Below are 15,708 nucleotides of genomic sequence, written 5' to 3' on the forward strand. Positions count from 1 at the left end.
AGAGGTTTGTTTATTTCATTTTTTTGTTTGTTTTTTACAGATCTCCCTTGTTCTCACAGCGGTGTTTGCTGTGGTGGTCTTTCGGCTGGTGGCCATGGAACAATTTGTTTCATTTGAATGGGAATTTGTTAAGAAAAACTGGCAATTTGCAACATCAGGAACGGGTGTTTGCATAAATTTTGTCATAATCATGTCTCTAAATGTGGTATGTTTCTTTCAAAAGATAAGGAATTACTTTGTTTTAGTTTTTTTACTTACATCACTCAAACCTTTCAAAATTGTGCCTGTGTTCTCACAAATCCCAATGATTTGTGTTCTAGTTAGGTTAACTGGATACTGTAAATTGCACCTCTGGGAGTGTGTGGATGTGCATGAATATACATTTCAGTGTGCTAGAGTCCAGTCCAGATTTGGTTCAAGTGTTTTATTTGATCCTGTTGGAATACGATGCAGTCAGGAAAGGTTGAGTTTTGGAAATCTAGATAATGAACTTAAAGTATAGAACTTAATTATGAGCATTATTCAGGTTCTTTGCAAGCTGGCAGTACAATATAAAACCCAAAATCCATTTTCCAAAAGAGAGTATACAGTATATAACACAGGGAGACACTCTTTGAATAAAAGAAGTTACTTAACAGATGGTTTTCTTATCTACATAATTGTTTATTACATTTACATAGGACATTCCTAAACCTGAAGTTGTTAAGTTTTAGGTTTGAGTGTTCAGATTCTATAGTAACACAATATTACAACAACTTAAAAATCAGTTTCAGTGTTTTTTTTGCCTAAATTTAGATCATTTTCATCTATAATAAAGTTATAATTTAGAGAATGTTTCAGAAAAGCAAGACAGATTTCATTTTATTTTATATTTGATAGAGCTATGTTAATTTATTTTATTGATTCATTGTCGGGGTGATAGATCATCTGGTGCTAATATAACAGTTAGGGAATCCATTCCCGGGCTCCCAATTACCAGGAGCCCTGGTTTCCCGGACATTTTTCATTCCCGGGACTGCTGTAATTCCCGGGAAACCGTGAACGGCCAAGCTCGCATATATAGCATGTAAAAGTGTAAAAATCGATCAAGAAATAACAGAGTTATAGTTGAAAATAATTAATTGGCATGTTTTTTTGCCCCACGGTGTAGTGTTTTGCAGATTGATTTAGTCAACCAGCAGCAGTCGTCAGTCTCCCGGATCCGACTAAGACTGAGTATAGTGGACTGGGAGGAGTCTGCACTCGGCAGCTCACAAATGACAGGACAGGGCAGACTTCATTGACATCTGTCAGACAACAGCTTTGAACAGCAACTTGAAATTGCAATGCGTCAGTCTGTTGCATCCGTATTATCTGTGCCAAGAAACTTGCCATCACAGAATGATGACAAGAAACTGGATGCATCTATAAAAGCTGAAATGGCGGTGTTTTAGAGCAATGGCAAGCACGGCATTGTTTAGAACAAGTGTATCAGTATCTGATCAGGTAGATCGCGTTGCATTCAAAAAAAATTTTTTTTAAACGTTAGTCTATCATATATCCTCCCTATGGCATTAGCCACTTGATTGACATACATGACGGCCAGTCTGAGATCTCTTTCCTTCTAACACACTGGTCATACCACATGCACCGTGGCGGATGTTTGCCGACACAAGTGTTACCTGGTAGGTAACCACCCATACAATCAGATTGTGATTCAGACTACGAATGCCATGAATGTAATTACCCCAATCTACATGCTGTCAAATAAATGAACCACACGCCGTGGAGCAACGTAAAGGGAGAAACACATGTCGCGTACTCTGCATTATTTGACAGTAAAACTTTGCTATATATATATATATATATATATATATATATACATATATATATATATATATATATATAGCATTTTTAATGTAGGTAGATCATTACGACCTGGCCATTTTAAAAGTAGCTCGCAAGCCAAAAAAGTGTGGGCACCCCTGAACTAGAAACATGTACTTATATAACAACATGAACTGCTTGTAGATAAGGTTAGTCTTTTATTGGTGTCAACATATTGCACTAGTTTTTTTAAAAATAAGTGTCAGTCATTCTAAAACCATTGACATGTGAGATGCCCGTGCACTGTGTCATCCCCGGGCGCCCGGGATTCCCAGGAATGACATGCGGGTTTCCCGAATTCCCGGGAATGGATTCCCTAGTAACAGTGCCTGCATTCAGAGTTTTTGCCTATTGAGTTTAATTTACATATATTATTGTATCAGTTTAATGTATCTTTTTATTTTTATTATGATTCTTGCCAGTTCAGATTGAAGCATTGCTTTCAGAAGTAAGCTTCAAAGCTCCACAGAGATCTCCTATCAGTATGGGGAGCCTTATCCCAAACAAAGGAAACAGTCTTACAGCCTGCACAAGCCCAAAAGAAAACAAAGAAAGATTTTAAATCCAAAAACATAGAAATGGAAGAGGGAGAACCATTAAGAACCCTGGACCACAATGATAAAGGGCAAACCCAGCAAAACCAACCCACAATTCCAAAATCTTTATCCTTTGTGTTATAAAATGAAGCATTTTGTATACATTTTATAAAATGCCTATCCTGTTCATGTGTCATCCGTTAAATAATAACATACAAATGACAAGAAGATGAAAACATTAACAATTAAATAAAATAAAACCCTGGCTACAACATAACAACATCATTGGAACACCATTTAAAGAAAATATTTACTGTGAATGTTGTTGTTCTCCAGTGGGTTGGCTCCCTGCCCGGGGTTTGTTTCCTGCCTTGCGCCCTTGTGTTGGCTGGGATTGGCTCCAGCAGACCCCAGTGACCCTGTAATTAGGATATAGCGGGTTGGATAAGGGATGAATGGATGGATGTTTTTGTTGTTTACCTGTTTTTTGGGGTAATGGTCATATTGTTTATAGAGATGGCTGTCATTGCTACAAAGTGCGTGACGCCATTTTGTCACTGCTATTTAAGATATCAGTACACTATCATTGGAGTTCAAGTATCTGAATAAAAATAAAACACATTTCATAGGGTTTTGAGTACAGAGGACATTTGACTCTTTGGAAATGTTGTGTTCTTATCAACATTGATTTATTGCCAAAGAGTACACTTGGTCCTGTTAAATTTCTTTTTTGTGTACCATTTTTCATCTAAAGCATGACAATTAGGCTTGCTGTTTAATCAAACCAAAAATTTTAATAGTTCCTTGTGTGTTGAAGTTTACTCTGATCTTTCATTAGTTTTTAGTTTTGCCCTTTCTTTCTTAGCTTTCAGATTACCATGGTGTCCAGTTTTAGGCTTTGTTGCTTCCTGTGTAAAGTCAAATCTTAATTGAAGGGTAAATGAAAGTGTTATAGGTAAAAACCGTAAATGGAGGTAATGGAGCAGCTCCTTGCTCAACCTCAACAGCAATAAAAGGACATATCCTCTATTTAACCCTTCCTGAAATAAATATATAGTAATTCCTGTGACCTAAAATGGTGTAATATTTTGAATGTTTCATTCAACAACCCTGTAATAATTGTAATTGTTCTTTTCTATTTTAAGGTGTATGAAAAGGTAGCGTATCTACTCACAAACTTGGGTAAGTGAAGAACAAATATTTTTAATCTAAAAATCAAAAAGGCTCAAAGAATAACCTGCTTGGCTTATTTTTCAGAACACCCCCGCACTGAGTCAGAGTGGGAGAATAGCTTCGCACTCAAAATGTTTCTGTTCCAGTTTGTGAACTTGAACAGCTCTATATTTTACATTGCTTTCTTTCTTGGCAGGTGAGTATAAATAGTACTTTGACAGTTTTCTGATCCTTCAATACCTTTTTTGAGCACAACGAAACATGCTAAAGCCCACCTTCTGAAATGTTCCTGTAATATTAACACTTTTTCCACTGAGTACCCAGCCTCTTATTTATTGCAATTATCAAATTACTAGTAATGAATTGTGAGTGGTTGTATAGGGTGTATTTAGTTTGCTTGTGTGAAACAATACTAAAAGAAAATTACATTTAAACATTAAAACAAATTCCAGATTTATTCAAGTGCATTGCTATCAGAGTTAATGACATTCTTTATGCTCTCAGACTGTCAAGCTGTCTATAAATAGAGTGCCAGTGATGGCAGTAGAGTAACAGAAGCAGAAGTGAAAAGTATAAACAATTAAAGAGAGAAATGTGTCTTCAGTGGTCCATATATTGTGATAAGAGAGCTTTGTGGCATTAGACAAGTTTAATTAAATAAATATTTCAAAGAGTGCAGGCTCCAGATAAACACAGGTTCCCATTAAAACATACACAAGCTGCACTGAGGTTGATTGGCTGATCATGCATTCACAGTCAAGTGCTTCACTAACGGCACAGAGTTGGTGATTGCAATATGTACACCCAAATACAGTATAAAACAGACCCTACGCAGAGAATCGGGAGCTCAGTGAGAGAGATACGGAAGTCAACGAGGTGGAGAAGATCAACTGATGGGAACTTGTGTGGATTCGGAGGTGAAAGGAAGAAAGGCAGGATTGTGGAGTCTGTGTTATTTGGTTTGGAAGCTGATAATCAGGGGGAACAAGCAGCGGGGCTGTGCTTGAAAGGTGGACACTCTTAAAAAAAAAAAAAAAACCACTACTATTGAGCTACATTCGAGAGTAGCAGCAGGCCCATTGTGCAGCGTTATACTTATGATACTGAAGGACTAGCAGAGGGAGACATGATTGGGGTTTGGTGTGGCACCCAACAGATTCTGAGGGACTGGCAGTGAGGGCCTGAACCCGAGTTCAAAAGGTTGACTGCACCTGTTAGCTGGCTTTTCCTTTCACTGTGTGACCCAGACGGGATAAATGTAGGAGATGCAGGGTTTCAAAATGAAGTATTGGGACTTGTGAGATTTTCCGGAAAAAAGACCTGCTTGAGTTTTAACCATTTTATGGAATACTTATTTATTGATTTTTTTTTTTTTTTTATCCTTCACTGAAGAACACTTCAGTTTTAGGTATTATTTATTTATGGACTTGCACTGCACCTTGGTTTTCTTAAATGAAGACTGGTTTGTATGAATAAAGCACTAACGCACTTACACCAACTCTTGTTGGTTTTGTGTGTCCTCATTTGCCTGGCTCATCCTGGTTATGGTATTAATGTTTCTGTGTTCTAGTGGTGCCAGCAAGCATGGAGCTAATCTAAACTGTCACACTGTCACAAGAGGCTGTTGGCCAGACCCAGCTGGGATGCCTGGAAGGACCAGGAGGTGGTCTATATGTCCCCTGGGCCACGAGGGGGCAACTCCCCTGGATGTTGAGGGGACCACGGGGAAGGAGCAAGGAGGCTCCAGCCCATTGGGGCCCTTGACCCCGAGTGTCATGGAGCCCCGGAAATCGACACTTCCACCACACCTGTGAAGCTGGAGGAAGAACCTTCCAGGGATGCCCGGAGTGCTTCCGGGTGCAAGGGCAGCACTTCTGCCACACCAGGAAGTGCTGCCGGAAGAGGGTCATCAGGCACCTGGAGCACATCCAAGGAGCCGCCGATGGTTTGCGGATCTGCCATCTCCACCTGATGCGGGCAGAGAAAAATCAGTGCAGCAGGAGTGTAGCGTACTTAGGGAGCTAGAGCAGGATGATACTCCAGTGGCTGGTGAAAGAGAGGCAGCCCACAGACATTGAGAGAGAGGCCCTTGAAGAGGGTGATTGGTGCTGGGAGCACTGTATGTTGTGCAAACTTTATTTCATTAATAAACGTGTGTTTTGGTAAAGTTCTAGTGTTAGTCTGATGGTGGTCAGACCCGTGCTCACAACACATATAAGCTTTGTGGTTCCTTCTGTTCTGAAAATAAGTGTATACTATAATAGAAATGGGTCGACAAACTCCTCTGGTGTTGGGCCAAAATTTCCATAATGAGTCTGTGGTCCATGTAGATCTAGGTGTATCTGTGGACCCAGGCCATTTTGCGAATGTGAGAATCACAAACATTAACCATAATAATAGTTGCCCCAAAAAATTGCTTAATTATAAAAAAATTTTATGAAAAGATTTTAAGAACAATACCAAAACACCAATAACAGTGCAATTTTAAAGTTAAGTGATTTTGTTATTACACTGTTTTAGTCATAAATGTGAAACTGCTTGCTTCTGCACAAGCTATTAATATCAACTTAGATGCTGGATATAGCAACAGATAATTTATTACAATTCTTTTATCTGTAAGTAGACCTCCTTTCTTGCTTTTAGCAGTTTTCATTTTTATGAAGACCTGCTTTAATGTGCTACCAGATACTAATGTCATGTGCACAGCAGGCTTTCAAAGCTTTGGAAACAAATCCAAACAAATAACAAATGAGTTATGTGCAATGTGTAGAAATCAAGTATAGAAACTCTGGCAAACTTATTTCACATTGCACTGGAATTCAATTACTTTAAGCTGTAAGACTATAGAGCAAATAGGAGCTTAACAAATTGCAAGATTTATCTTGTGTCTAAAGTCTTGAAAGTGTGATTCAAATTCACAATTAAGAATGACAACCTGAAGTACATATCTGGCAAATTCCACAATTCTGTCTGATCACTGCTCCTTAAAATTGGGAAAATAAACAGATTTTCCACGTTGCAACTGACCCAGGTTATTGTAAAGATATAAAATAAAATATAACTTACCAGCTCTCTGCCTAAATAATAATGAGCTCACACAAAGAACAGTAACTGTTTTTCTCTTCTGACTTGACAATAGTGTCTGAATTTTTGAAAGCACAGTCAGTTTTTCTGGCGCTGAGTGCATTTTACCACTCATTTCACAAAATACACATGTTGAAGTTGAAGTAAAGAAATAATATTTTTGGGTTAACTTGCAACCAAAAACCCTTTTTCTATTTTTTCACATTTGTAAACAGTGCTGTTTTATACTGATTTCTGCACAAACCTGGAGTCATACCCAACGTTCTGCCAACCAAGTCTATTTGTGATAAATTCAGCCATGAACAAAGTTTTTTTTAAAAGCACTCATGTAAGACAAAGGCAAGAAAGCAAGCAGTTAAAACCAAAAATACTCATATAAACCTCTGTGTAGCTGAGCTACAAATTGTTCCTATTTGTATGGTAAAAGCTTGGTTTATATATATTTTTTAATGAGGCCGCATGGCAACTTACCTCAGTATGCTTACAGAAGTCAACTGCATAATTGTCTTGTTAAGAACACCTCATGAGAGCAAGTACAGCCACAGGTCGATCGCACCCGAGCCATGAGACGTAGTTTGTAGTTTGTCTGCTACATATGTAGTTTAGGATCTATAAACATTTACAGACATGAATACTTCAAGAAGGGACACTTCACTACAATACCTTATGTGACTATCAATGATTTGAAAAAAGAGGGTTCTTTGTTATATTTAGTACCAGAAGTACTAGTTAACTGGTTTATTGTAGTAAGCATTTTTGCCAAACAAATCCAGCCTTGTGGGTTCAAATCCTCCACCCATTTGTTAACCACATGGAGTTTGCATATTCTCTCTGTTGGTGTGGCTTTTTCCTCCCACATCCCCAAATTTGTCCTTGATAGCATAATTTTAAATTGGTTCTGTGGGGATGTGTGTGGGGGTATGTGTGTGTGTGTGGCTGGGGGTTTGGGCCCTGCAAGGAATTGATGGCTTGTTCAGGACTACCTTGAACCTAAGAGGTGCTCAGATGGACTCAAGCCCATCTATGAACCCAATTTAGATTTGGCAGCTTTGAAAATAGTATATTATGTTTTATTTTCCTATGCTCATAGGTTTGCTGGCCGCCCTGGAAAATATAACAAACTGTTTCAGAGATGGAGGCTAGAGGAGGTAAGAAAATTGCCATCATTCACTGGTGGGAAAAAATGTAAGAACTTCATTTTCTGGGCTACCTCAAAAGTGACATGATAGCACATAAGTTATGACTGATGCTTCACAGCTTTAAACATGGTTCCTATTTGTGTGAAGTTTGAACATCCTTCCTGAATGGGTTGTCTCAGGATGTTTTGTTTTTACCACATCACAATGTGTGGGTAAGCATACAGTGTGGAAAAATTCTGCCCTGTGCATAGCTTCTTCTTACCTGTCACTTGATGCAGCTAGTACGAAAGGCTCCAACAACATGCAAATTTGTAATGAAAACAGTTTACACAGATTTATATAGACTGACTTTAGAAATCTCGTGAGGGGACATTATATATTCTGTCTATGTTCACGATGGCCTCTTCTGTAGACTCCAAATTCTTTCAAAGTCATATACATATAGTTAGTTCTTTCATGAACTGGGATCAAATCTGATGGTTCCAGAATAGCATACAGCTCCTACCTGTAGCAGAAAAGTAATTTGAGGAAATACAAGGACTAACCTTTGCTGTGTAAACATATTCAGTATTTTCCTTAACAGAATGCTCTTTAATAAATAATAATATTTAAAGATTTTCTGAATGTTTGCCATCTTCACTCATTATGCTTGCTTAATTCTCAAGAGTTCACCCTGAATTTAGCTATAAAAAAGTGAAACTAGTGGTCAAGATTGGTTAGTGCTTTTTTGTTATTTAGACGTTTTATATTAGCTGGACTTGCAAAAACCACACAGGATGTGTATTTAGTCAAGTTCCCATTCTTTCTAGAATAATAGATTGGCATTTGACATCAATTTCATTTGATAAGAGGGGCTAAAGTACAAGGGCAAAAGCTTACAATATAATTAACTGAGTGCCAGGCCTGGTAGGCATATTGTATAATTTCAGCAACCTAAAATAATGGAATTGGAAATGCATATACAGTAACTTTTTCAGCTTTTCTGTACCAAAGTTATTGCTGATGTTTTGTTTTCATCCAGTGCCATCCCAGTGGTTGTTTAATAGACCTTTGTATGCAAATGGGAATCATTATGGTTTTAAAACAATTTTGGAACAATTTCATGGAACTCGGCTATCCGTAAGTATTATTTTGCATGATACCAGATATTTTAAGTCCCTGTTATCTCATTCCTACTTTCTACTAAATATATACCTGAGGTGCTAAATATTTTGTAATTCTATTGGCATACTATACAATACATCGTAAATTGGAGTAGCTGTTCAGAAATGACATGAAATGCTGACCCCTATTGTGGTCATTTCAGAGCTGACATGAACTATGATGTATAATCCCTATTGAGATTCCACAAAGTAAATTTTAATTTGTTTCTCAGAAAATATGCCATGTTATCTGATGTGGGTCCTTAAGATACCCTTTCCCACACTACAGCAAAATGTTCTTATAATTTAAAGGTGCTGTGGGAAAGCTTTCACCAAGCCTAATCATGTTATGTAGGTTATTACAGAACTGGTGGTCTCGAAGAAAGATAAAGAAAGGAGGCCAGTGTTTGGAAAACAAAGTTTTATTACCTCAGTGGGATAAGGACTGGAACTTGCAGCCTATGAATGCTCATGGCTTGATGGATGAATACCTGGAGATGGGTAAGATGGATAACAGACTTCTGGGAATATGTTTTAGATATTATACAGTATATGTATATACAACACTATATATAACATGATATTTAAAGTCAAGTCTCCTTTATTCTTATTAAACATGTAAAACTAAAGTAAATAAATTGTTTTTTGAGGAATGCTGAAGTACACCTTTTGATGGACTGGCTGTTTTCTGCCTTGTGCCCAAGTGCTATCAGGATAGGCTTTGGCCTCCTGCAATCCAGAATGGGATTAAGTTGGTTGAAGAATATTATGTTATGTTACTTTTAGTTAGGCTTTACTGAAGCTTTTTTTCTCACATTTGTCATTCAAGCACAGAATAAAATATTACTGTGGATGTTGTATTAAAAGGCTTTAAACATAGATGTGAAATGGCACTTAGTTTTTCTTCCCCATCCCAAAAACATGCAGTTTAGACTAATAGACACTTCCAAAGTGGCCCTGTTTTAGTCGATGTGAAAATGTGTGTCTTGCCATTTTCTTTTCAAATCCACTTAATCCAGAACAATGTCACTTGGTGCTGGAGCCAAAGCTAGCAGCTAACACTCAGTGCCAGTCCATCACAGAGTGAACACACACATATCCACACACCAAACACACAGTAGGACCATATGTGCAATTGTTTCTTTTAGTGGATAGCTATTGTAATAAGAGACATGAAACAATATGAAGTTTGGGGATTCCACCCCATATAGTGTCACGTTTTGCACAAAATAACTCAAAACAACGAGTAATTGTTAAGCACAGAGTCATAATATAGACTGCAGCTTAAAATAAATAACTCCTGCTTTATAGTTGAGGGAAACAAAGAGGTGTGTCTTTGGGTGGAAGTGAGGTCAACAAGGTTGTGCAGTGCTGCCGGGAGTGGGAGGAGATTTAGGCGGTTCTGTCTTCTAGAGGTCTGCAGGAGAGGAAGAAGTGGCATTAGTACAATGGATTAACCCCATACTCTGTGTGTAGACTGCTTCCCATGTGCACTTGTGTGACACTATCTAATGTAGTTTTGGATCCAACCTTGGCAAACACTTTAATTTAGGTATCCATTATAAGTACCTGTTAATAGTCTGTGTGTTATAAAACATATAAACCTTTTTCAAATTATCTAAAATATTAAAATGATTTTTGCTAATAGCATAGTTGCTAAAATATTTATAGACTGTTAATAAATGATTTTAAATGGACACCTAAATTAGAAAGCAACCCTAGATCTTCTCTGGGTTCACATCTTTCCTGACTGGATCAAATAGGTTAAGTAAATGGATGCCTAGCATTCAAGAAGGAAATTCTTTTTCATGCAAGGGGATATGGTAACCTAGGTCAAGCTAAAGGGACTTGTTACTGAAGTGTGCCTACTTACAGCTTTTAGGAAATATCCAGACAACTTATCTGTAAGGTACTCAGACAAGCATCAGAAACTGAATGGTACTTCGCAAACCTTTTATTTTGATTGAGAAATACTGGCAAGTCGATCAGACAGCAGCAACTCTCTAAAAACAGCTGAAGCAAGGTCATGTAATTTGGTGGGTTAGTGAAATGATTTTGATAAAAAAAATGTCTTGTTCCATGAATTGATTGATTGAAGTTAACTTGTAAGATGCAACAGCATCAGAGAACGTTATGCTAAATAAGTACATCTCATTTAGTTATTTTATTCTGAAACTACATATTGTACAAAATACTGTATGCATAGAAGAAGAAGGATTTACCAAACCCAATGTGCTAAATAAGCAGATAATGTTTAAAGTGGAGTAATTTACTTTTTTTACAAAATGGGGATTCATTAGGCCAAAGCTAATTAGACACAAACAGTTGGTGAGAAAAAGGGCTACAGTGTGAAGAAAAGGTTTTCAAAGCTAGGAATGTTACCATATCAGCTCTTTGAAAGCTTCATGGCCCCTGTAAACTCTGTAAAATCTTAGCAATATTATATTCGGCTGTATTTCTAAAGTTAAAACACATCCTAGAGGCCAGTGGGATTATTCAAGTTCCATTTAAATGTGGACAAACATAATGAAATGATTGAAGAGTTGATTTTTAAAAGTAAAACATAATATCTTTTGGAGTTTGGTGAGGATGGTTGATTGTTATTTTAAAAATGTTTGTTCCTGTTTTATAAGCTGAAATGTTGTCTAATTGTCATTTTTTTCAGTGTTGCAGTTCGGCTTCACTACCATTTTTGTGGCTGCTTTCCCCTTGGCTCCCCTGCTTGCACTACTCAACAACATCATTGAGATAAGACTGGACGCCTACAAGTTTGTCACTCAATGGAGACGGCCAATGCCAGCAAGAGCCACAGACATTGGTGAGCCTATTAGACTGTAGCTGAGGGGAGCCTGAGATTATGTAGCTTGTGCCATGATCCGTAGGACCATTTTAACATATGCTTAGTTCAGTTTTGCCTGTAATGCTACCATTTTACTACTGCTGAAAGTATATCAGTTTATCCTGTGTTGTTTCGTTGAGTCACATATAAGGCAGATGTCTCACTCATTCCAAGCTCTGTAAAAATATTGTGGTGGCACAAAGTATTTGTTATTAAGAAAACTGATAATAACAATCTGATTAGCTAGTATCCATTTAAGACATTACATTGAATCCCAATAATATGAAGTTCATCTCTACCATTCATGTTAGTCATAAGTTAGTGGTGCTGGAAAACAGAAAAACATATTGTTTTTTTCCTTATTGTCATTTATTAGAGATGCTGATTAATTACTACTGTTAATGTTAACATTAATACATAACACATTAACAATTTCTGTGATCACATTTTTAACGCAACCTCTAAATGTGTTAATTTAATCTGGTTAATTTGACCATGCTTCACAAGTTGTTAATGAAGCAATACCAAATGAATCGAAGTCTACTAGTAAGTAGTAGCAGGTCTCTGACACTTGATCATTTCCAGTGTTATTTCTTGAAAATGATGACCCACACACAACAGTACTGAAACATAAAATACTTCATGCCGTATTGAATCAATAAGAGATGCAGTTCATCCCATATTTTCGTACACATCATTTCATGTATATACTAACTCTTCAAAGTTAAGACAATAACACAAAAACAATTAAAATCCAATCAGTTATACAAGTGGAGTAAATATGTGTCATTGTTATGTTATGCTAACACTGCAGATGGACAAGCATTACGTGCTGAGTGAGAATGTATGTCAGTGTCATCTTTGACATTATGCTGATTTCGCACAGAATGCCATGCTATATGCAGTGTAAATGTTACTATTGTTATTTCTGCCAATCCTACTCTGCCCATGAAAGAGGCTGTTGAGTTATAGATTTGAGTGGGAGACAGCATGTCAGTGGGTCAGTACTGTTCCTGGCAACAAATACACCTGCTGTTGAGCTTTTTTGGTTGCCTGAAACAGCTTGGAACAGGTGTCACGCATATCTGAGCAGCTAAAGATTAAGTGATAGAGTCAAACTGCCTTATTCCTCACCCAAAATAGACATGGTATGTCGTTGTTGGTTAATTAATTGTATGTTAACTAATGTAGCCTAAATTAGAACCTACATTAGCCTATATTATACTAAAACTAATAAAACTAGGCAATAATCAGTGCAAATTGATCAAGCTAATATTTCCATACATTTGGGCTGAAGGTTGAGATAATTAGACTTATAATTCATAAATGACACATTCTATGAGAATGTTCAATTTAAACATCTAAATAATTGAACCTATCAGATACATATTTAGAATTTTTTCAGTCTATTCCTTGCTATTTAAAAACCTAATCTGTACACATTTCCAATCAACTTAATGAATCCTACTCTCTATGTAACCACTATGGAGTTCATTCGTGTGTACCACTCAATTAAGTACGACCTAAGCTATAACAATGTTGATTGTGCACCAAAGCTGATTTGATGTTTCTGTTTTTTAATTCTTAATTGTTTGTGTGACTGTTCGTGCTTTTGGTATTTTTCCTTGCAATACAGCAGTTCAAACCATACATATTAGTTTTCCCAAATATCACTGAAATCCTTGTGGTTGTTTGATGGTCACTGGGCATTGATTGTCCATCCATCCATCCATTTTCCAACCCGTTGAATCCGAACACAGGGTCACGGGGGTCTCCTGGAGCCAATGGGCATTGATTGTATTACACAAAACTGTTCAGTTGACTAATTGGAATAATTTACTATGCATAGGCAAGTGATTACTGAAACTGTTTTGTATTAGAAATGAATTAGTTATTTCCACTTTATAGGAAAATATTAATAAGCATGAAGGAAATATGATAAATTGTGATTCATATGCATTTTATTTATTTAAAAATTTTAATTGTGCAATTAATTGTGATTATTGTACATATATTAATTTAACAGCAGCTCTATTATTTATTACTTTTTATAATATTTTCAATATTTTTATTTAGCCTTATTTCATATTTAAAACAATTTAAAGTTATTGCTGAGTATAACCTTCATAAAGTAACAATTTTATGGGGTTCAACATAACTGATTTATTACAGTGAGTTCTCATATCTCCTGGTATGTATTTATTTCTTGGTGGACATTGGTGCCAATAATTAGATAATTGTTTTCTCTTTAATGTCTGATAAAACAGAGATTTATTTTTCATGTTTAAAATAAAAGGTAGACCTATCAAAAATCATATGGGTATCTTGTCATTTTATAATTTAAGTAAGACAGGTGAATACATTTTTGCTTTAGGAGCTTGTTGGAGCTCATCTATACTAATAAAAGGCAAAGCCCTCACTCACTCACTGACTCACTCACTGACTCACTGACTCACTCACTCACTCACTCACTCACTCACTGACTCACTGACTCACTCACTCACTCATCACTAATTCTCCAACTTCCCGTGTGGGTGGAAGGCTGAAATTTGGCAGGTTCATTCCTTACAGCTTCCTTACAAAAGTTGGGCAGGTTTTATATCGAAATTCTACGCGTAATGGTCATAACTGGAAGCAGTTTTTCTCCATTTACTGTAATGGAGATGAGCTTCAACGCCATGGGGGCGGAGTTTCGTGTGACATCATCACGCCTCCCACGTAATCACGCAGTACATAGAAAACCAGGAAGACCTCAAAAAAGCGCTCAAGAAAACATGCATTATATAATTGAGAAGGCAGCGAAACAATAAGAAGCGAGCGAGTGACATATACAACCATATTGATGAGTTCTGCTACTTCGGAAACAAAGCACCATGTAAACCTACACTTTAAATTAAGTTCATAGACAGGCTGCCGCTGGTGTTTGTAATTTAGTGCCTGCCCATATAAGGCCGTCCGTCAGCAGCAATCCAATAGCAAACTGCCACGGGTAAATATTCACGGGTGAAGGACTGTGCTTATGATGACGAAGATGAGATGGTCAGGGTGGTGTTTGACACAAACTCAGCGAAACTGCGAGAGAAAGTTTTAAATGCCAGGACTAAGGTAACATTAAATACAGCCATGGACATAGCACGAGATGGCACCAGCACAGCTGGGAACCTTCGATGCAAGTACACCGAGTGGCTCACGTGAACTGACGCAGTGCACAGATAAAAAGCAACAGTGCCAAAGAGCGCTGAACAAAAACCGAATTACACAATTGAAAAGGCAGCAAAAAATATGAAGCGTCTGATAAGCATACTCATAAATGCAGCTACTGTGGAAACAAAGCACACGGTGGAAAAAGTCAATGTCCCGCTAAAGGAAGACAGTGTAAAAAACCCGTGCATGCAGTGTGTCAGGTCTCAGATAAAGAAGAAGACGAGCTGTTTATTGATGCAGTAAGAAACGAATCGATGAATGAAACCTGTCATCTTTACAACGATTGACAAACACGGAATGTAACTTGAACACAACACATCCTACAAATACGAACCTGATTGAAAGAAATAATGATAATCAAATCCTTGATGACAGCAACAGCACAGCTGAGAAGCTTCGAGGCATGTGCTCCATAACGCGTTAAAAAATAATGCATTTAATCACACTTTGCATTACAAGCAAAGGGGAGCTTTTGTCAATGCATAATTTCCTGGTACTGTACACCGATTACATTGATCAGCGCATCCCGATTCATTTTACCCTCGCACCACCTTAGTTTGAGAAGAAGTCTGAAAAAATATGAGGTTAACACAGAAAAACATCACCAATTCAAGCTTTATGAATAATCGATTCGCCATCAATAATTGTTTTGGTTTTATAATTTTTCCGCCAATAGCCATGATTAAATGAACGGTAAATAAAGTAAGAGCAAAGCGAGGGTGACT

General features: G+C 37.2%; 1 protein-coding gene across 3 annotated transcripts in view; it reads left to right on the forward strand.

Moving 5' to 3' along the window:
- Nucleotides 1-15,708, forward strand: part of ano3 (anoctamin 3) — a 398,850-nt gene that overhangs the window by 372,254 nt on the left and 10,888 nt on the right. For all 3 annotated transcript variants that reach the window (XM_039753659.1, XM_039753677.1, XM_039753668.1), the window contains 7 exons: nucleotides 41-205; nucleotides 3,548-3,584; nucleotides 3,660-3,771; nucleotides 7,750-7,807; nucleotides 8,820-8,917; nucleotides 9,296-9,441; nucleotides 11,606-11,758. In XM_039753659.1, coding sequence (XP_039609593.1) covers nucleotides 41-205; nucleotides 3,548-3,584; nucleotides 3,660-3,771; nucleotides 7,750-7,807; nucleotides 8,820-8,917; nucleotides 9,296-9,441; nucleotides 11,606-11,758 — 769 coding nt within the window. The remainder of the gene's footprint in view (nucleotides 1-40; nucleotides 206-3,547; nucleotides 3,585-3,659; nucleotides 3,772-7,749; nucleotides 7,808-8,819; nucleotides 8,918-9,295; nucleotides 9,442-11,605; nucleotides 11,759-15,708) is intronic.

The sequence above is a fragment of the Polypterus senegalus genome, chromosome 1 (assembly GCF_016835505.1).
Source record: "Polypterus senegalus isolate Bchr_013 chromosome 1, ASM1683550v1, whole genome shotgun sequence".
Classification (NCBI taxonomy): Eukaryota; Metazoa; Chordata; class Cladistia; order Polypteriformes; family Polypteridae; genus Polypterus; species Polypterus senegalus.